Genomic DNA, 15846 nt, shown 5'->3' on the forward strand with positions numbered 1-15846 from the left:
GAAAACGAATCCTTTAGTTGAGGAGAACTAATTAAACACGAGAGAGAATCAATATTCCAAATCATCAATCAAATTTTGTCATTCAAGCACGTTATTTATGTTTCATTCATGAGTTTATATGAGTTAATTTCTATTTGGTATTTGTTGCTCTTCTAAACGTGATCTTAGTAAACACCGTGAGACTGTAATTCTATGTAGTTAACGAGAATATGAAGATTTGTAAGATCTTCATCTTCCAGCAGAACGTGAGTGAGATATTTATGATAGTTACTGACATTTTAAGTTGATGGACAGAAGAAATTATCTTTGGAGCTCTTGAGACCAAAGAAGACTCGGACATGTGCAAGGCTAGCTCAGAGTCATAAAGACCAAGGAGTGATATGGAACCCCTTAGTTTTGTTGAAACTTTATATATCCTATGTTCTTACGGCTTTCATTTATTTTCATTTGCATTATTTACTTGATTTATCATAATTGTTAGATCGATCGAAAGGGATTTTGCCATGAAACTCGAAGTTTTGGACAAATCATTTTAAACTACTAAAGAATCCGAAAACCTATTTCATGCTCCCGGATTAGGTTCTACCAGATCTTATGTTTCTGACTAACACTAAAGTGGATAGGATCACACTCTTTGAACTAAATTTCCAAAGAAACTCAGTTTCAATCTTACAAGGTGTGTTTATCATCAAAACTATCAAGCTACCGTAGACATGAACAGGAAGTAATATCTGGCATATGGCAGGTGGATATAAATTTAGACCTGAAACGATGATGGCATACCTTTCCTGATCCTGAACAGTAAGAACACCGCTCTGTTTTAGAGGGCGACAAATGCTGGTTTCCACTACTAAGTGAGGAGACTGGTTCAACAAGCACAAGAGATCCAGAGCTTGAACAGCGAGCACAAGCAAGATATCCTGTACATCTGAAATGCTAAGTTCCACAAGCACCAAGATGTGTACCCGTTTTACACGGTTCGGGTTTAGACCATTAGTTCAATATCTAATTTAACTTAGTTGGTCTTCAAATATGGAAATACTATTCACACACACCATTAGTAAAAAAAGGTTGTCCATTATCGTCGCTTGGATCATGAGGTGCGGATGTCAACGATGGACGTTCCTTGTAGGTATATATATCTATATGGATCAGGAAAAGAAATAAAGTTTGTTCCTGCCAAGAAAGTTGGAATGTTGGATGACACGAGTTTGTTCCTGCCAAAAATACTATCGTTTGTATATTTTTCCATATCCTCTCTAGTAGGATACTACTAGAACTACAGAACAATCAGGTAGATGTAAAAGGTAATAAATAATTACAACAAGGATAAGAAATTCAAAAGGGTGACTAGGTAGACATCGAGTTTCATGGAATGTTTACCTGTACCAAGACAGTACTTGCATCTCTTATGTTCCTGTTGCTCCACATTATTTATCTCCACCACCATCAGGGCAGATATCACTCCCACTGCTCCGCCCGAGAATGAAGTCACGATTGGATCAACATCACTACAAGTTCAAATTGTGTTAATGAGGTGACATGGAAAAAATTTATAACCTTCAAATGTATAAAGAAATTGTAAAACTTTGTTACACATGTGGACCTCTTTGCCCGCCCTAAACAATTAAGTTTTTGATAAATTTATAGGCAAAATGTAAATTTTAGTCCTATATGTATTGAGTTTTGACATTTTTAGTCGTCTATCTTTAGTTGAATCAAATATTCCCGACAACCAATTTTGGTCTTCTCATTATCATGTAATTAAATGACTAATATTATTGATAAAATTTTATAAGTACATGGTTAAAAAAAATCCATTCATGTATGTTTAACAAAGTAATTATAACAATTTAACAACTAAAATTAGCAATTTAATTATATAATTTTGAGGAAAAAGACTAAAATTGTTTATTAAAACATAGTCATGTGAGTATAATTGAATGAATAAAAAATACAAGACTAAAAATTTCACGCCTCAGTACATACAAAATTAAAATTAACATTTTGCCTGATTTATAATTTGAGGCTAATGGAGGAGACAGTACTAGACGCTCGGTTCTTATCTAACAGAAGTTTTTGAAGATGGACTATTCCCCAGTTTTCTTCACTAATGTCAGCAGTTATGACATGCCATTATCCTCGGTACATCTACACTGATAACAAAAACCAACATTTTGTACAATAAAAGTTGACAGTGCACTGCTGTCTTTGGCCACCTAGCCAAATCTAAGTTATGTCATAATTTATAAGTAGAGGCAAATGGAGTAGACAGTATTTGATACTCAATCCTTATCTAACAGATAAAATTTTGAAAATGTGAGAATATCTATAATTTTATACTATTAGTTAAAGTTAAACCCCCAATACTAAATAGCTTTTGGTATGTTGGTTGTCACGCCCCGTGACCGGGGTTAGCGTTGTTTTACAACCACACAATTGAAAACAACAAGCCTCGTAGTACAGTATAAACCAAAAACCAGTTTATATCATAAATACCATAAAAATGGAGTCGTCCTTACAATAGTAACTCTGAAAAAGATAAAAATCTAATGAAGCGTTTACAACTTGAGTTAAAACTCACAAGAACATATTCTTAATTAAAATTCTTCATGCGTCCACTATCAGTCCAAAAACTGGTTTCTGATTCTTTTTTTCTCTATTTCTTCTTCTGATTTATCTGGGAGGGTAGAGTAAGGGGTGAGTATTTTGGGAAATACTCAGCAAGTGGGGGCCGTTCGAGCACAACATAACAAAATGCATAAAAATTCGAAACACACACCTTTCATAACATGACTCATACCACGTGCACATCATTAACCAGACACTGAGATTCATCTACTTTCAATGGTTTACTGATATCAGTCCCTAATTTTTACTCCTATAAGGGGGCGAGGCCGTATAGCGGTTATCTCCCCCACCGCGTAAGGGTACGTATGGTTGGGATTCCCACCCATATCAAGTTGAATTCTCACAGTGTAAAAATATTACTCATGCCAAAAATCGTAACCAGAAGGGGTAGAAGAAGAATTTGCACTAGGCCGAATTTTAAAACACACGAAATGCATAACCGAAATTCACACATTTAAAACAAGCCCACTTACCTTGATCCTTGGAGAAAACGTGAAAATTCGAGAAACATAGAAGAATCATGCAACCGACACTTCGAAAACGCAACAGCACATCGCCCGAAAAATCAGCCGTCTTGTAAAATTCCTTGCACCTTATTGAACCGTTGGATCGGGCTCAAACTTTTACAATACGTTACCAAGTACGTTAATTAAATTATGAACGGTGGAGATCGAGTTTGAAGTCATTTTAACTTGCTTATGGATGAAAAACCGTAAGTATGCTGTTTTTCGCCTAAAATTTGAGCAGTTTTCTTACGAAGGCTATAAACAAAAAACTAACTGTCGGATTTGAATGAAATTTGGATATGTTATTCGAAACATATTGAATCATATTCTGAACGGTGGAGATCATATTCCCATTACCCGAGCGAGAGAAACGAATTTCTGAACATGAACAGAATTTTGATGACTCGTGCAGAATTTTGGGAAGGAATTTCGAAAATTGGAGAGCAAAAACTCGAAAAATTGATGTATAAATGAGGTGTAAATTCTGAATGAAAGCTTCTCCTATTTATAAGGAAGTGGCTGCTATCCTGATCGTGTATTATCCTTGCGTTTGAATTTTTGAATCGAACTTTAAATCTAGGATAATTATTATATCAAATCTTATATCTTTATCTGGTATCAATATCATATCAAATCTTATATCTCTATCTGTTATAATCTTTTCAAATTTGAATTTATATATCAAAATTTACATGATTATATCCAAAAATTTCTTATTTAATTTCTTGTATCATGATCTATTTATTATCTCAAATTCAAAAATATGCACAATATTATCTTAAATCTCAAGCTCCAAAATATTGTACACGATATAATTATCTACTAACTTTAGATAATCTTTCAAATCTTACATCTTATAATGATATAGATACCCGAAGATTTCATAATACTAACACACTTAAATTATAGAAATATTATCATGATTACAAAATCTTGGGTTTTACATCCCTCCCTCCTTATGGGAAGTTTCGTCCTCGAAACTTGGGTTGGCTTAGTCTAAGAAGATGTACGAGTATTGCTCGCACATTTTCCATTCTAGTTCCCAAGTGACTTCTCTTTCAGTATGATTAGAATATCGTCTAAAATCCCTAAATCACATCCCAACGATTCTTGTTAGACATCTTAATAACTAAAGTGTTGACTTACTCATACTTTGAATTATACTTACACCACCATATTTTCTTATTATTACTTCTATTACTGCATCCATTGATAACACTATCATTGAACCAACATTATTAGAATCATTGAATCTACAACAACTTACTGTAACCCAATAGTCGCATATCTCATAATCATAATTTGATGAACTAGTTTTTTTATGAGAGAGGAAAACCAAAATAAAAACCTTTTGAATCCAAATGTAGCCCATTAATGTAACCCTAACCGAAATCCAAAAATCAATATCACTTTTCCATTGAACATTTAATAGAAAGACTAGTCTCATAATCCATCCAATATAAATCCCAAAAATCATTTCTTAAATTTTATACATAAGCTGGATCCCAATTATTATTGTTTCATATCCCAATGCTTGAAGTAATTTAAAATTTTCAAAAGTCAAACTATAACCCAATATGGTCAACCTAAAGTAATCTCAAAAGATAAAAATTCAAATTGATCATTTCATATAACCCTTAATCTCAAATTTTCTTTTCTTTTTCTCATATTAAATCTTAATTTCCCATCAAGACCATGAAATTGGTTTTGCTTAACGATTTCTCAAAGCACGGTTGCGTTGATAGTGAGGCTAGAATCCTCTTACCCATGTTTTTCTGATTTAAAGCGACAGCTACCACGTTCGTGTTGTCTGGAAGGTAGCTTATCGTCACGTCAAAATAATTCAATCCATCATCTCTGCCTCATATTCAATTCTTTGTGCGTGAACAAGTGCTTGAGGTTCTGATGGTCAGTGAAGATTCACACTTGGCGCTGTAAAGGTAATACCTCATATTCATTAATGCAAAAACTACTGCGGCTAACTCAAGGTCGCGAGTTGGGTAGTTTTGCTAATACAGTTCCAATTGCCTTGATGCAGAGGAAATTACTCTTCATTTTTGCATGAGCACATATCTTAGACCTTTCTTTGACAGATCTCTGTAATTGAAAAAATCATTGCCTTCATCAGGCAGCACTACCACCATTGGGGTCGCAAATTTCATCTTTAAAGTTTCAAAACTTTTCTCACATTCTTTGCTCCAATTGAATTTAGAGTTCTTTTCTGAGTTTTGTAAGCTGTATTGCTATTGAGCGAAGATCTTTGACAAATCCCGATAATAGCTCGTCAATCCTAAGAAGCTTTGAATTTCTGTCATTGTCATTGGTCTTGACCGGTCTTTGATTGCATCTACTTTCTTAGGATTCGCAAATACTCATGCCTTACATATTATGTGACCTAAGAAAGTGACGTTCTGTAGCCGCAACTCACCTTTATTGAACTGGAATACAATTCTCTCTCCATTGACCTAGGAAAAGTGAGATGTAGATGTTCTTTGTGGTCTTCTTCACTTAGTGAGTAAATGAGGATCCCCTCGGTGAATACCGCTAAAACGTTTGTCAAGTAATGGCTTGAACCTCTTTTTCGGAAGGCTGTTTTGGGAAAATCTTCAGCCCTGACCTTCAATTGGTAGTAGCCTGTTCTCAGGCCGAGTTTGGAGAAGTTGTAGCTTCTTTAAGTTGATCGAAAAGATCGTCTATCATTGGAAGAAGATATTTATTCTCGATTGTGATCTTATTGAGTTCTCTATAATCTATACACAATCTCATACTTCTGTCTTCCTTATTCACAAACAGTACTAGAGTTCCTTATGGAGACGTACTCGGTTGAAATTGCTTCTTGTCTAGCAATTCTTGGAGTTGTTCTTTTAGCTCGTGGACTTCAGTTGGCGTCATTCGGTATGGAGCTATTGAAATTGGTGCAGCACTAAGAACCACATTGATTTAAACTCAACCTCGTGGTCCGAGAATATCCTGAGAATTCACCCAGATAAACGTTCAGGAATTCTCGCATTAATAGGGTATCTTCCAGCTTGAGCTCAATTTCTTCATGCACTTCGTTCACCATTGCTAGGTAAACTTCTTTGCCTGATTTTATGGCTTTCCAAGTCTGGGAAGAAGAAAGAATGTATTTCTGTCTCTTGGCATTGCCATGATACCTGATTTCTTCTTGGTTCGCAGTTTGGATTTTGAAATTCTTACTCCGGAGATCTACTATTGCACTGCTCTTAGATAACCAATCCATTCATATGATGACGTCGAAATCTTACCAAAGTGCTTGGAATCATGTCGGCACGGAATATATGCGAATAGATTCTGATTTTATTTTATCTTGAAATTATCACAATTATTATGTCAAAGCTTAACACCCATATAAAATCTTGGAACTTAACTCAATATCAATCTATACTCTATTGATTTAAATCCCAAAAATTATAACTCAATCGTCATAAAATAAAATCTTATTCAACCTTGTACAAATGAAATTAATCCTCAATTAATTCTTGTTCTAAATCTTACTTTCAACAAGACAGTGATCTTAGAGATCTCCAACACAAACTATTTTTATTGAATGTCTTTCTCCTTGAATTATTCTTAGTACCGTAACGAAAGTCAAAACTTATTATGCTATATTTTCCTTAATATCCAACAATATCTCATAACTTATTTTATTCATATAAGATTGTAATCTACTGGTTATCCCAAAATAATATAAAATATTAAACCTTAAGATATTGTCTCCCAATTCATTTAAACAAGATAACCCAAAATCATACATATTTAAAGTTAACGCTTAGCATTCTTAAGAACCCAAATTAATGTTTACACATTTAACTATTGCCCAAAATCAACTTCCATATTGGAATATCCAAAACATATTATAACTCTTATATCAGATTTTCGCATACTAGTTTTTTTTTTCCATAAATAATTTATTGTCCCCAAATCAAATATTTCATCTTAAGTCAGAAGCTTAAGTCAACTTATCTCAGATAGATATAATCCCAACAATATAGGCCAATACTAATTGTTTCTTTAATAAAATTCCATAAAAATCTGATAAGCACGACAAGAAACTCGTTGAACGAGATTTTTCGAGATATTTTCCAAAAATAGAAAGTCTAGAGATAAACATATGGATTGAAAGAATACGTCGAGAATGTTCCAGAACAGTTGACATAATCGAATTTGGAATTTTCTTCAGAAAGTTATAGGATATACGAAACTTTTCTAAAATGCAAATACGCGATTTCAGATGCCTAAACGAAGGAATTTTGCGTTTTCGGACATTTCCTCACAACTTTGTGAATATCACTCGTTGGGTTGTTCCGAAGGAGACTGGATCGGCTCTTTGAAAAAATATGGCCGATTTTTTTTCCTTTTGGTAAGATTTTCCCCAACTGGATTATGAAACTGGCGGCTCTGATACCACTTAAATGTCACGCCCCGTGACCGGGGTCAGTCGACACTGGCGTTGTTTACAACCACACAATTGAAAACAACAAGCCTCGTAGTACAGTATAAACCAAAAACCAGTTTATATCATAAATACCATAAAAATGGAGTCGTCCTTACAATAGTAACTCTGAAAAAGATAAAAATCTGCGGAAGCGTTTACAACTTGAGTTAAAACTCACAAGAACATATTCTTAATTAAAATTCTTCATGCGTCCACTATCAGTCCAAAAACTGACGTCTGATTCTTTTTTCTCTATTTTTTCTTCTGATTTATCTGGGAGGGTAGAGTAAGGGGTGAGTATTTTGGGAAATACTCAGCAAGTGGGGGCCATTCGAGCACAACATAACAAAATGCATAAAAATTCGAAACACACACCTTTCATAACATGACTCATACCACGTGCACATCATTAACCAGACACTGAGATTCATCTACTTTCAATGGTTTACTGATATCAGTCCCTAATTTTTACTCCTATAAGGGGGCGAGGCCGTATAGCGGTTATCTCCCCCACCGCGTAAGGGTACGTATGATTGGGATTCCCACCCATATCAAGTTGAATTCTCACAGTGTCAAAACATTACTCATGCCAAAAATCGTAACCAGAAGGGGTAGAAGAGGAATTTGCACTCGACCGAATTTTAAAAACACGAAATGCATAACCGAAATTCACACATTTAAAACAAGCCCACTTACCTTGATCCTTGGAGAAAACGTGAAAATTCGAGAAACATAGAAGAATCATGCAACAGACACTTCGAAAACGCAACAGCACATCGCCCGAAAAATCAGCCGTCTTGTAAAATTCCTTGCACCTTATTGAACCGTTGGATCGTGCTCAAACTTTTACAGTACGTTACCAAGTACGTTAATTAAATTATGAACGGTGAAGATCGAGTTTGAGTCTTTTAACCTGCTTATGGATGAAAAACCGTAGGTATGCTGTTTTCGCCTAAAATTTGAGTAGTTTTGTTACGAAGGCTATAAACGAAAAACTAACCGTTGGATTCGGCTGAAATATGGATATGTTATTCGAAACATATTGAAGCATATTCTGAACGGTGGAGATCGGATTCCGATTACCCGATTGAGAGAAACGAATTTCTGAACATGAACAGAATTTTGATGACTCGTGCAGAATTTTGGGGAGGAATTTCGAAAATTGGAGAGCAAAAACTCGAAAATTTGAAGTGTAAATGAGATGTAAATTCTGAATGAAAGCTTCTCCTATTTATAGGGAGGTGGCTGCTATCATGATCGTGTATTATCCTTGCGTTTGAATTTATGAATCAAACTTTAAATCTAGGATAATTATTATATCAAATATTATATCTTTATCTGGTATCCATATCATATCAAATATTATATCTCTATCTGTTATAATCTTTTCAACTTTGAATTTATATCTCAAAAATTGACTGATTATATCCAAAAATTTCTTATTTAATTTCTTGTATCATGATCTATTTATTATCCCAAGTTCAAAAATATGCACAATATTATCTTAAATCTCAAGCTCCAAAATATTGTACACGATATAATTATCTACTAACTTTAGATAATCTTTCAAATCTTACATCTTATAATGATATAGATACCCGAAGATTTCATAATACTAACACACTTAAATTATAGAAATATTATCATGATTACAAAATCTTGGGTTTTACATTGGTAAAGCTTTTTTATAATTACAAAAATGTCTTTGAACCACTCAATTTCATATTTTACAAATCTTTTTCTATCGTATATCTTCTTTTCTATCAAGTTTAATTTTAAAATATTTTTAAATAAACCACTTTCTTTTATTTTATTTAATGGATCACACACGTCACATTTTCCACGATCCACTAGCTTAAATAGTTCGGACTCTATGCATTGCACATAAACTTCTTAGAGAAACAAGAGATACAGCTGTGATTTTCTAATTGTTAAGCTATAGTTAGAAAACATGCCAGATTCATTGCTTTAATAAGAGAATAATATTCTTAGCATAAAAAGTAATATTTTTTCATGGATGACCTAAATAAGATATCCGTCTCACAAAATACGACCCGTAAGACCGTCTCACACAAGTTTTTGACTTAATAAGAACATGACGTCTTTAATAGAGAAGCTCTAGAATCATCCCCAATTGCATTGGAAGATGCATACTGCTGATAAACTCAGCATATGATGTTCCACCCAAACCCAGTTTGAGCTCTAGCTGACATAAGAAAAGAAAATCAAATGTCAGGACTAGAATATTTCAGATTTCCCCGACTCTACACTTGGCGAGAGTCTTTTCTCTTTTGTTTTCTTTTTTTACGCAATAATAGAATCACTTGTTTAGCGGTTCACTTTAGAAGTAGACTTGGCTGTCATAAATTACGTGATTACTCAACAAATGAGAAAATGACATTTAATTCTACCTTTACCAATAAAAAAGAAAGGGGTGGGGTGCCAATAAAGTGAATCACAGATTTTCATGTCATTATTGGCCACTCTGCCTTTCCCATATTATTGTATTTCAACTGGAGTTCGGCTATCGTCTAGGTTGAAATTATGGGATTGTTCAAAAGCTTGTGAGCCGTCTGCCAGGTTTTCAAAAATTTTATTATTCATTTATAAATTGAATATAAAAAACATAACATATATTGATGAAATACTATGACGTTTCAAAATTAGTGAAAGTAATTTTTTTGAGATACAATTTAATCGGCTTTTATTGATATCCGGTTCTGAATCAGGTCGACTCTGAAATTTGTTTACGCGGTTGGAGCTCTAATTGAAATTCATGAGCATCTAGATATTAGTCTAAAAATATTTAAAAGCTCGATTCCAGCACAGAATATATATACCTACAGAGCCGCAAATTGGATGAAAACAAAACTTGCACAAACGCAGAGCTCACAGTGGGATTGGGAGCTAGAAGACCACCAAAAAGCATGACTCCAGCAATAAGAGAGAAACAAGTAGCATAGTATTGCTTCAGGTTCGAAGAGTTCTGGAAGAAACATGCTTATCAGACAATACTCTACAAGAACTAATAAGTCGTAGGTGTGAATTAATCAAGAAATTGGTCCATTTAAGGCAATGAAACATGACTTATCAAAGGAGGCAAAAAAGGAATAAATGAAGGGAAACTGGGAAGCTCGCTTTCTTTATTTTCCTTTGCAATCCCTAGCTCTGCCCTTTTAATCCTTTGCTGTATTCTAAGTCGACGTACCTACACAAGTTTCACGGTGGCAAAGCTATAACAAAATTAAAATTCAAAATTTTATTCTTGAACCATGATTAAATAAGATAAATTCATTTTTTTTACTTGTCATCCTAAAACAATGAACTTTATTTAAAAAATAAAAAATAATAATAATAACAACGGGCTTTTACCTACAAGAGGGGAAATGCTAACCTCCTCCATCTGCAAAAAGATTTTACTTCGTCACTCCGGATATTATCCTGAATTTCCTGTAATGCCATCTTTACAAAGTCCTGAACTGTCTCCGGTTCTTCAATTATGCAAAATCTGTACCCAAACGGCACTTATCCAATCACAACCCCCATTTCACCAAAAAAATAGAACGTAAAACCCCCCAATCAACTCGAATCAACACTTTAACGAATAATCAACATATAATTAACTCACAGTTACATGCGCAGAAGAATTTTTATCATTCGACGAATTAGAATCAATGGAAGCAGAAAAAGAGGAGGATTCTGACGGGATCTTTGATCAAAAGAAACTAAGAACAAGAACACAACAAGCAGAATTGAATGACCTCGTTTTATTAACAATAACTTTGGATTAAATAGCCATTCAATACATGATCTTAACAGAAACGAGAAAGCAACCCACTTAGCGTAAATAAAGCAAAGTGGTAACAGAATCTTGGAACAATTCAAATACATATAGATGTCTCTAAAGACTAGGATTTTTTTTTGACAAAAGACTGCAGTAAACTCTTTCATTCCCTCCCTTAATCTAAATGTTGTGAAGCAATTAGTTTATACCAGAAATTTCACATATTCCCAACAGCTTTCGAACCTTATGAAAAACTTCAAGCTTCAATGGTTTGGTCATTATGTCTGCTACCTGATCCTGACTCCCACAATGAACTAATTCAATTGTTCCCTCCCTAGTAAGATTCCTTCAAAAATGAAACCTCACATCAATGTTTGCTGCGACCATGCATAACAGGATTTTTAGAGAGCTTGATGGTTGAACTGTTGTCACACATCACAGTAATACAATCTCCATCAGAATGTTCCAGCTCCTTTAAAATTCTCTTCATCCAAACTCCTTGACAAGCACAAACTGCAGCTGCTACAAACTCAGCTTCTGTGGTTTATAAAGTCACAATAGGCTGCTTTTTTTAACACCATGAAACAACACTTGAACTCATTAACATGTAACCAGATGTACGCTTCATGTCTTCCATATCTCTGGCGTAGTCGCTATCCTTAAACGCCAACAACTCACCACCTCCTCCTTTCCTATAATGAATTCCATAGTTCACAGTCCCTTTCAAGTATCGAAGTGCTCTCTTAGATGCCTGTAGATGAATCTCCATTGGTTTTTCCATATATCTACTTATGAGACAAGTAACAAACATCATGTCAGGTCTCGTGGCAGTGAGATACATCAAACTATCCACCAGCTGCTTGTAGTACGTCTCATCAACAGAGTCTCCATTTCCATCTCTGCTTATTTTGGAACTTGGAACCATTGGACTTGAAACGTCCTGCCCTTTTATTTGCTTTAAAAGTACTAGAATTTTTTTTTTCAAACCTTACATAGCATCGGCCGAACCATACACATTTCATAAAATATTTTTGACATCATTTTAAAATAAACAACCAACTAACATTTTTCTAAATCTAAAAAATACATTTGAAAAGTAAAGCCCATACTAAACCTCTCAAAAATCTCTCAAAAGCATAAATAAATAATCTTAAAAATCTTTAACATAAAACATAAAGCATAATGCGGAAAATGTAGCGCTGGTCCTCGGGTTGTGTGCGCCTTCAGCCCAGTCAAATCACTCATCAAGTCCTCCCTCAATACCACCTGCATCCATCACACCTAGTGAGTCTAAAGACTCAACACACCATAATCTTGATAACGAGTAATACGTAATACATTCAACATATAACGGTGAAAAATACTTGTACTTAAAATATCGTTTTCATGAAGATGCATAATCATAAACATTTTCGTAAACATTTTCATGATGCATAAAACTTCAACATAAACATTTTCATAACATGCAAACATGAATTTCCTTTTCCTCAACATGACATGACATAAAACCTTAAACATAATCATGAACATTTTCTCCTTTTTTCTTTTTCCTTTGTTGAATTTAGATCGTTAATTGTGACTTTCCTGACATGACATGACGATGGATCCATCTACATAAAACCACAGTACTGGGCGGCGGGGACATCAGCGACACTCTCACCGGTCAACTGAGCCTTGGCCTAACATGATCGAATAGAAATACGATCGTCGGGGCTCCCTCTGGGGCCTTCTCCCATAAATGGGCTCCCTCTGGGGCCTTCTCCTCTCATGATATTCCCATTCTTCCTCAAACCTCATAACCTCATATTCGCAATAATGGAAACACGATCGTCGGGCACCCACTGGGACCATAACCCTCACGACGTCGCCATTATCAACGAATTAGTCACAATCACTTCACTTCCTTCAACATTTTTCATTCACATCACTTTATAAAAATCATGCATAACATAACATTTTGTTTTCCAAACCAAGCATGCAACATGTCTTTTAAATGTCTTCCTTAAATCATAAAAATCAAATAGACATTTTAAAATCATAATTTAATCATAAGCATTTCATAAACATTTAAAAATAATCATAATATCATAAAAACGGTATTTAGGGTACTGCCATGACTTTTACTAATTTTTGGGTGTAAAAAGACAGTTTTACCCATGGACTCGACATTTTACGATTTCGACTTTTTTCTTGATTTCTTGACTCTAAAATGTCCCAAATAATTATTTAAGCTTACATAAATTTTTCCATAATTTTTATTTAGTTTAATTCGATGAATTTTAGATTTATCATTAAATATAACGTTTTAATGCGTTTTAATCCCGAATTAAACCAAACTTTCATATAAAATTCCCAAATTAAAAAAATTAGACTTATAATAATTATTTAAGCTTAAACCTAATTTTTCATAATTTTATAAAGCTTAAAACTAGGCTTTTCAATTAACTCGTTAATTGACGTTTCGTGCGGCGATTAAATTCTGAATAAATCCAAAACTCGTTATTTTGATTCCAAATTTTTAACATAACCTTTTCATGATTTATTCTACCCTCCCAAGTCATTAGCCACCCCCGTGGACCCTCGGATAAATTTTTCCTTCTTTAATTTTCGAAATTGACACGTTATCGAACCACCCGAGCCATCTCTCGATTTACTCGAGCCACACCCAAGCCACCTCGAGCCAAAACCTAGCCAACCCATCTAGGGACCCTATTGACCAAGCCCGGCCCCAAAAACATGACCCTAACCCGCTCAACCATCTGCTGAACCTTGCCCCAAATTCTGCCCATGTATGTGTGTGTGTCTCCTAATCACATAAGGACTCCTAGCCAACCTAGGACACTTCCAGCTGAGCCACCACCGAGCCCACACGACCCTAACCTTCCCTAGACCACGCCCAGTCCAAGCCCAGACTAACCCAGCGACTGAACCCGTGCAGCGATCTTCCTGAACACAGCAACAGCCTGCGCGCGATCATCCTCCTTGCTGCCATCCTCACGGTCACCACTTCAGTTCAAGCCAGCAGCGAACCACACCACCCAAGCCCCTGGCCCGACCCTTACCCATCACCTTAGGACCCTGATGGACCACTAGCTAGCCCCCAGACCGAGCCATAGCACCTGAAACCCTCGGCCACCCTGAAAGTTACGCGTGAAGAGTCCCTTCTCGCAAGGGCTCTTCCTCACCCTCCTCCTTCGAACCTAGCCACCCTAGGACCCTATCTAGGACCTAGCCACATCCCAACCAAGCCCTCCTCAAGCCCTGTTCGAACCCCTAAACCCCATGCAAGACAACCGAAACCTTGCACTTTGACAACCCAACCAAAACCATCGGCCCTCTCTGTACGTATTCCCCTTGGATTCCAGCCTTTAACTTTCATGTTTGTGCAGCGTTTTGGGGTGATTAGGACTCTTAAAACTTGTGTAAATCATCCTTAATTATATCCTAGCCATGACAGCCCCTTTAGCAACCATATAAACATGTTTTTGGATCAAAATTCATGGATTTCATACATGTATGTGCAATATTCCGAAATTAATTCAAAGAGTTTCATGTTTTTCATGCACACGATATTTAAAACGATACTATGATGTGATAGATGAGAAAAAAGAGATGTATGGCGTGCCTTTGCGTTTTAAATGCACGATTAAACGTTGACGACGAAGAACGGAGAGGATCCTTTGGCTTGCTCTCTTAGCACCCTTCGAAAATCTCTTGGAATTGTGAGCGTGTGCCGTGGGGTTGGGGTGGGAAGTGTTTCAGATTTTTCAAAGTAGATGGCCGATTGTTTTTGAGGTGCAAAGTGTAGGGTTTAATATATTTTATATCTAATTAACTCCTAATTAGCCTTTAGGCCTATCAAGCCTTAAAATTTAAGCCCATTAGTTTTAATTAGGATTTAATAAAATTTAACAAAATTTTGTTTAATTAAACATGTGAATTTATTAGCCGGGTTGCCAAAAAAGTTCGTATTTTAGTTGAAAAATCAACACCGATAAAATTTACGTCCCGACGTATAAAATCACCTCAAAACCCTTATTTTCAAAAATACTAAAAAGCATCGGCCATATTTTAAATAATTAAAAATAATTATTTAATAAAAACATTTTACATTTTAAGCCCTCGGTCCCCGTTCCTCGATCGCGACTCGAATATCTTTTAAAAAAATTACATTTTAATGCAACAATGTAGAAAATATATTTTTAAACATGTAAATATGCACAACATAATTAATTAATGCAGTTAAAACATATAATTAAAATACAAAGGAATTTAATAATTGCATGCATGTGGTTCGCGTGGACTCTTAAATTTTCGGGGCGTTACAGGACTACTCACTGAATTACTTTCCATCATACCAAACCTTCTCAAAACCTCCAAGGCATATTTCCTTCGGCATATGTAAATACCATCAGAATTTTGTAGCACCTCGATCCCAAGAAAAACCCTCATCTTCCCCAAGTCAGACA

General features: G+C 35.2%; 1 protein-coding gene across 2 annotated transcripts; it reads right to left on the bottom strand.

The window, feature by feature from the left end:
* Positions 1-84: 84 nt before the first annotated feature.
* Positions 85-11287, bottom strand: LOC142549269 (protein ORANGE, chloroplastic-like). 2 transcript variants are annotated; one of them, XM_075658121.1, is made up of 6 exons: positions 10988-11287; positions 10684-10801; positions 10487-10578; positions 9725-9793; positions 1384-1513; positions 85-920 (listed from the first exon to the last, which is right to left on the bottom strand). In XM_075658121.1, exons 1-6 carry the CDS (start codon positions 10994-10996, stop codon positions 703-705), a joined length of 636 nt encoding a protein of 211 aa, XP_075514236.1. In that variant the 5' UTR covers positions 10997-11287; the 3' UTR covers positions 85-702. The 2 variants fall into 2 exon arrangements, 1 of the variants encoding a protein (XP_075514236.1); XR_012821149.1 differs by lacking the exons at positions 85-920; positions 1384-1513 and having other exon boundaries at positions 9722-9793; positions 10487-10579; positions 10681-10801; positions 10966-11287.
* Between the last annotated feature and the right edge of the window lie 4559 nt (positions 11288-15846).

The sequence above is a fragment of the Primulina tabacum genome, chromosome 6 (assembly GCF_025594145.1).
Source record: "Primulina tabacum isolate GXHZ01 chromosome 6, ASM2559414v2, whole genome shotgun sequence".
NCBI lineage: Eukaryota > Viridiplantae > Streptophyta > Magnoliopsida > Lamiales > Gesneriaceae > Primulina > Primulina tabacum.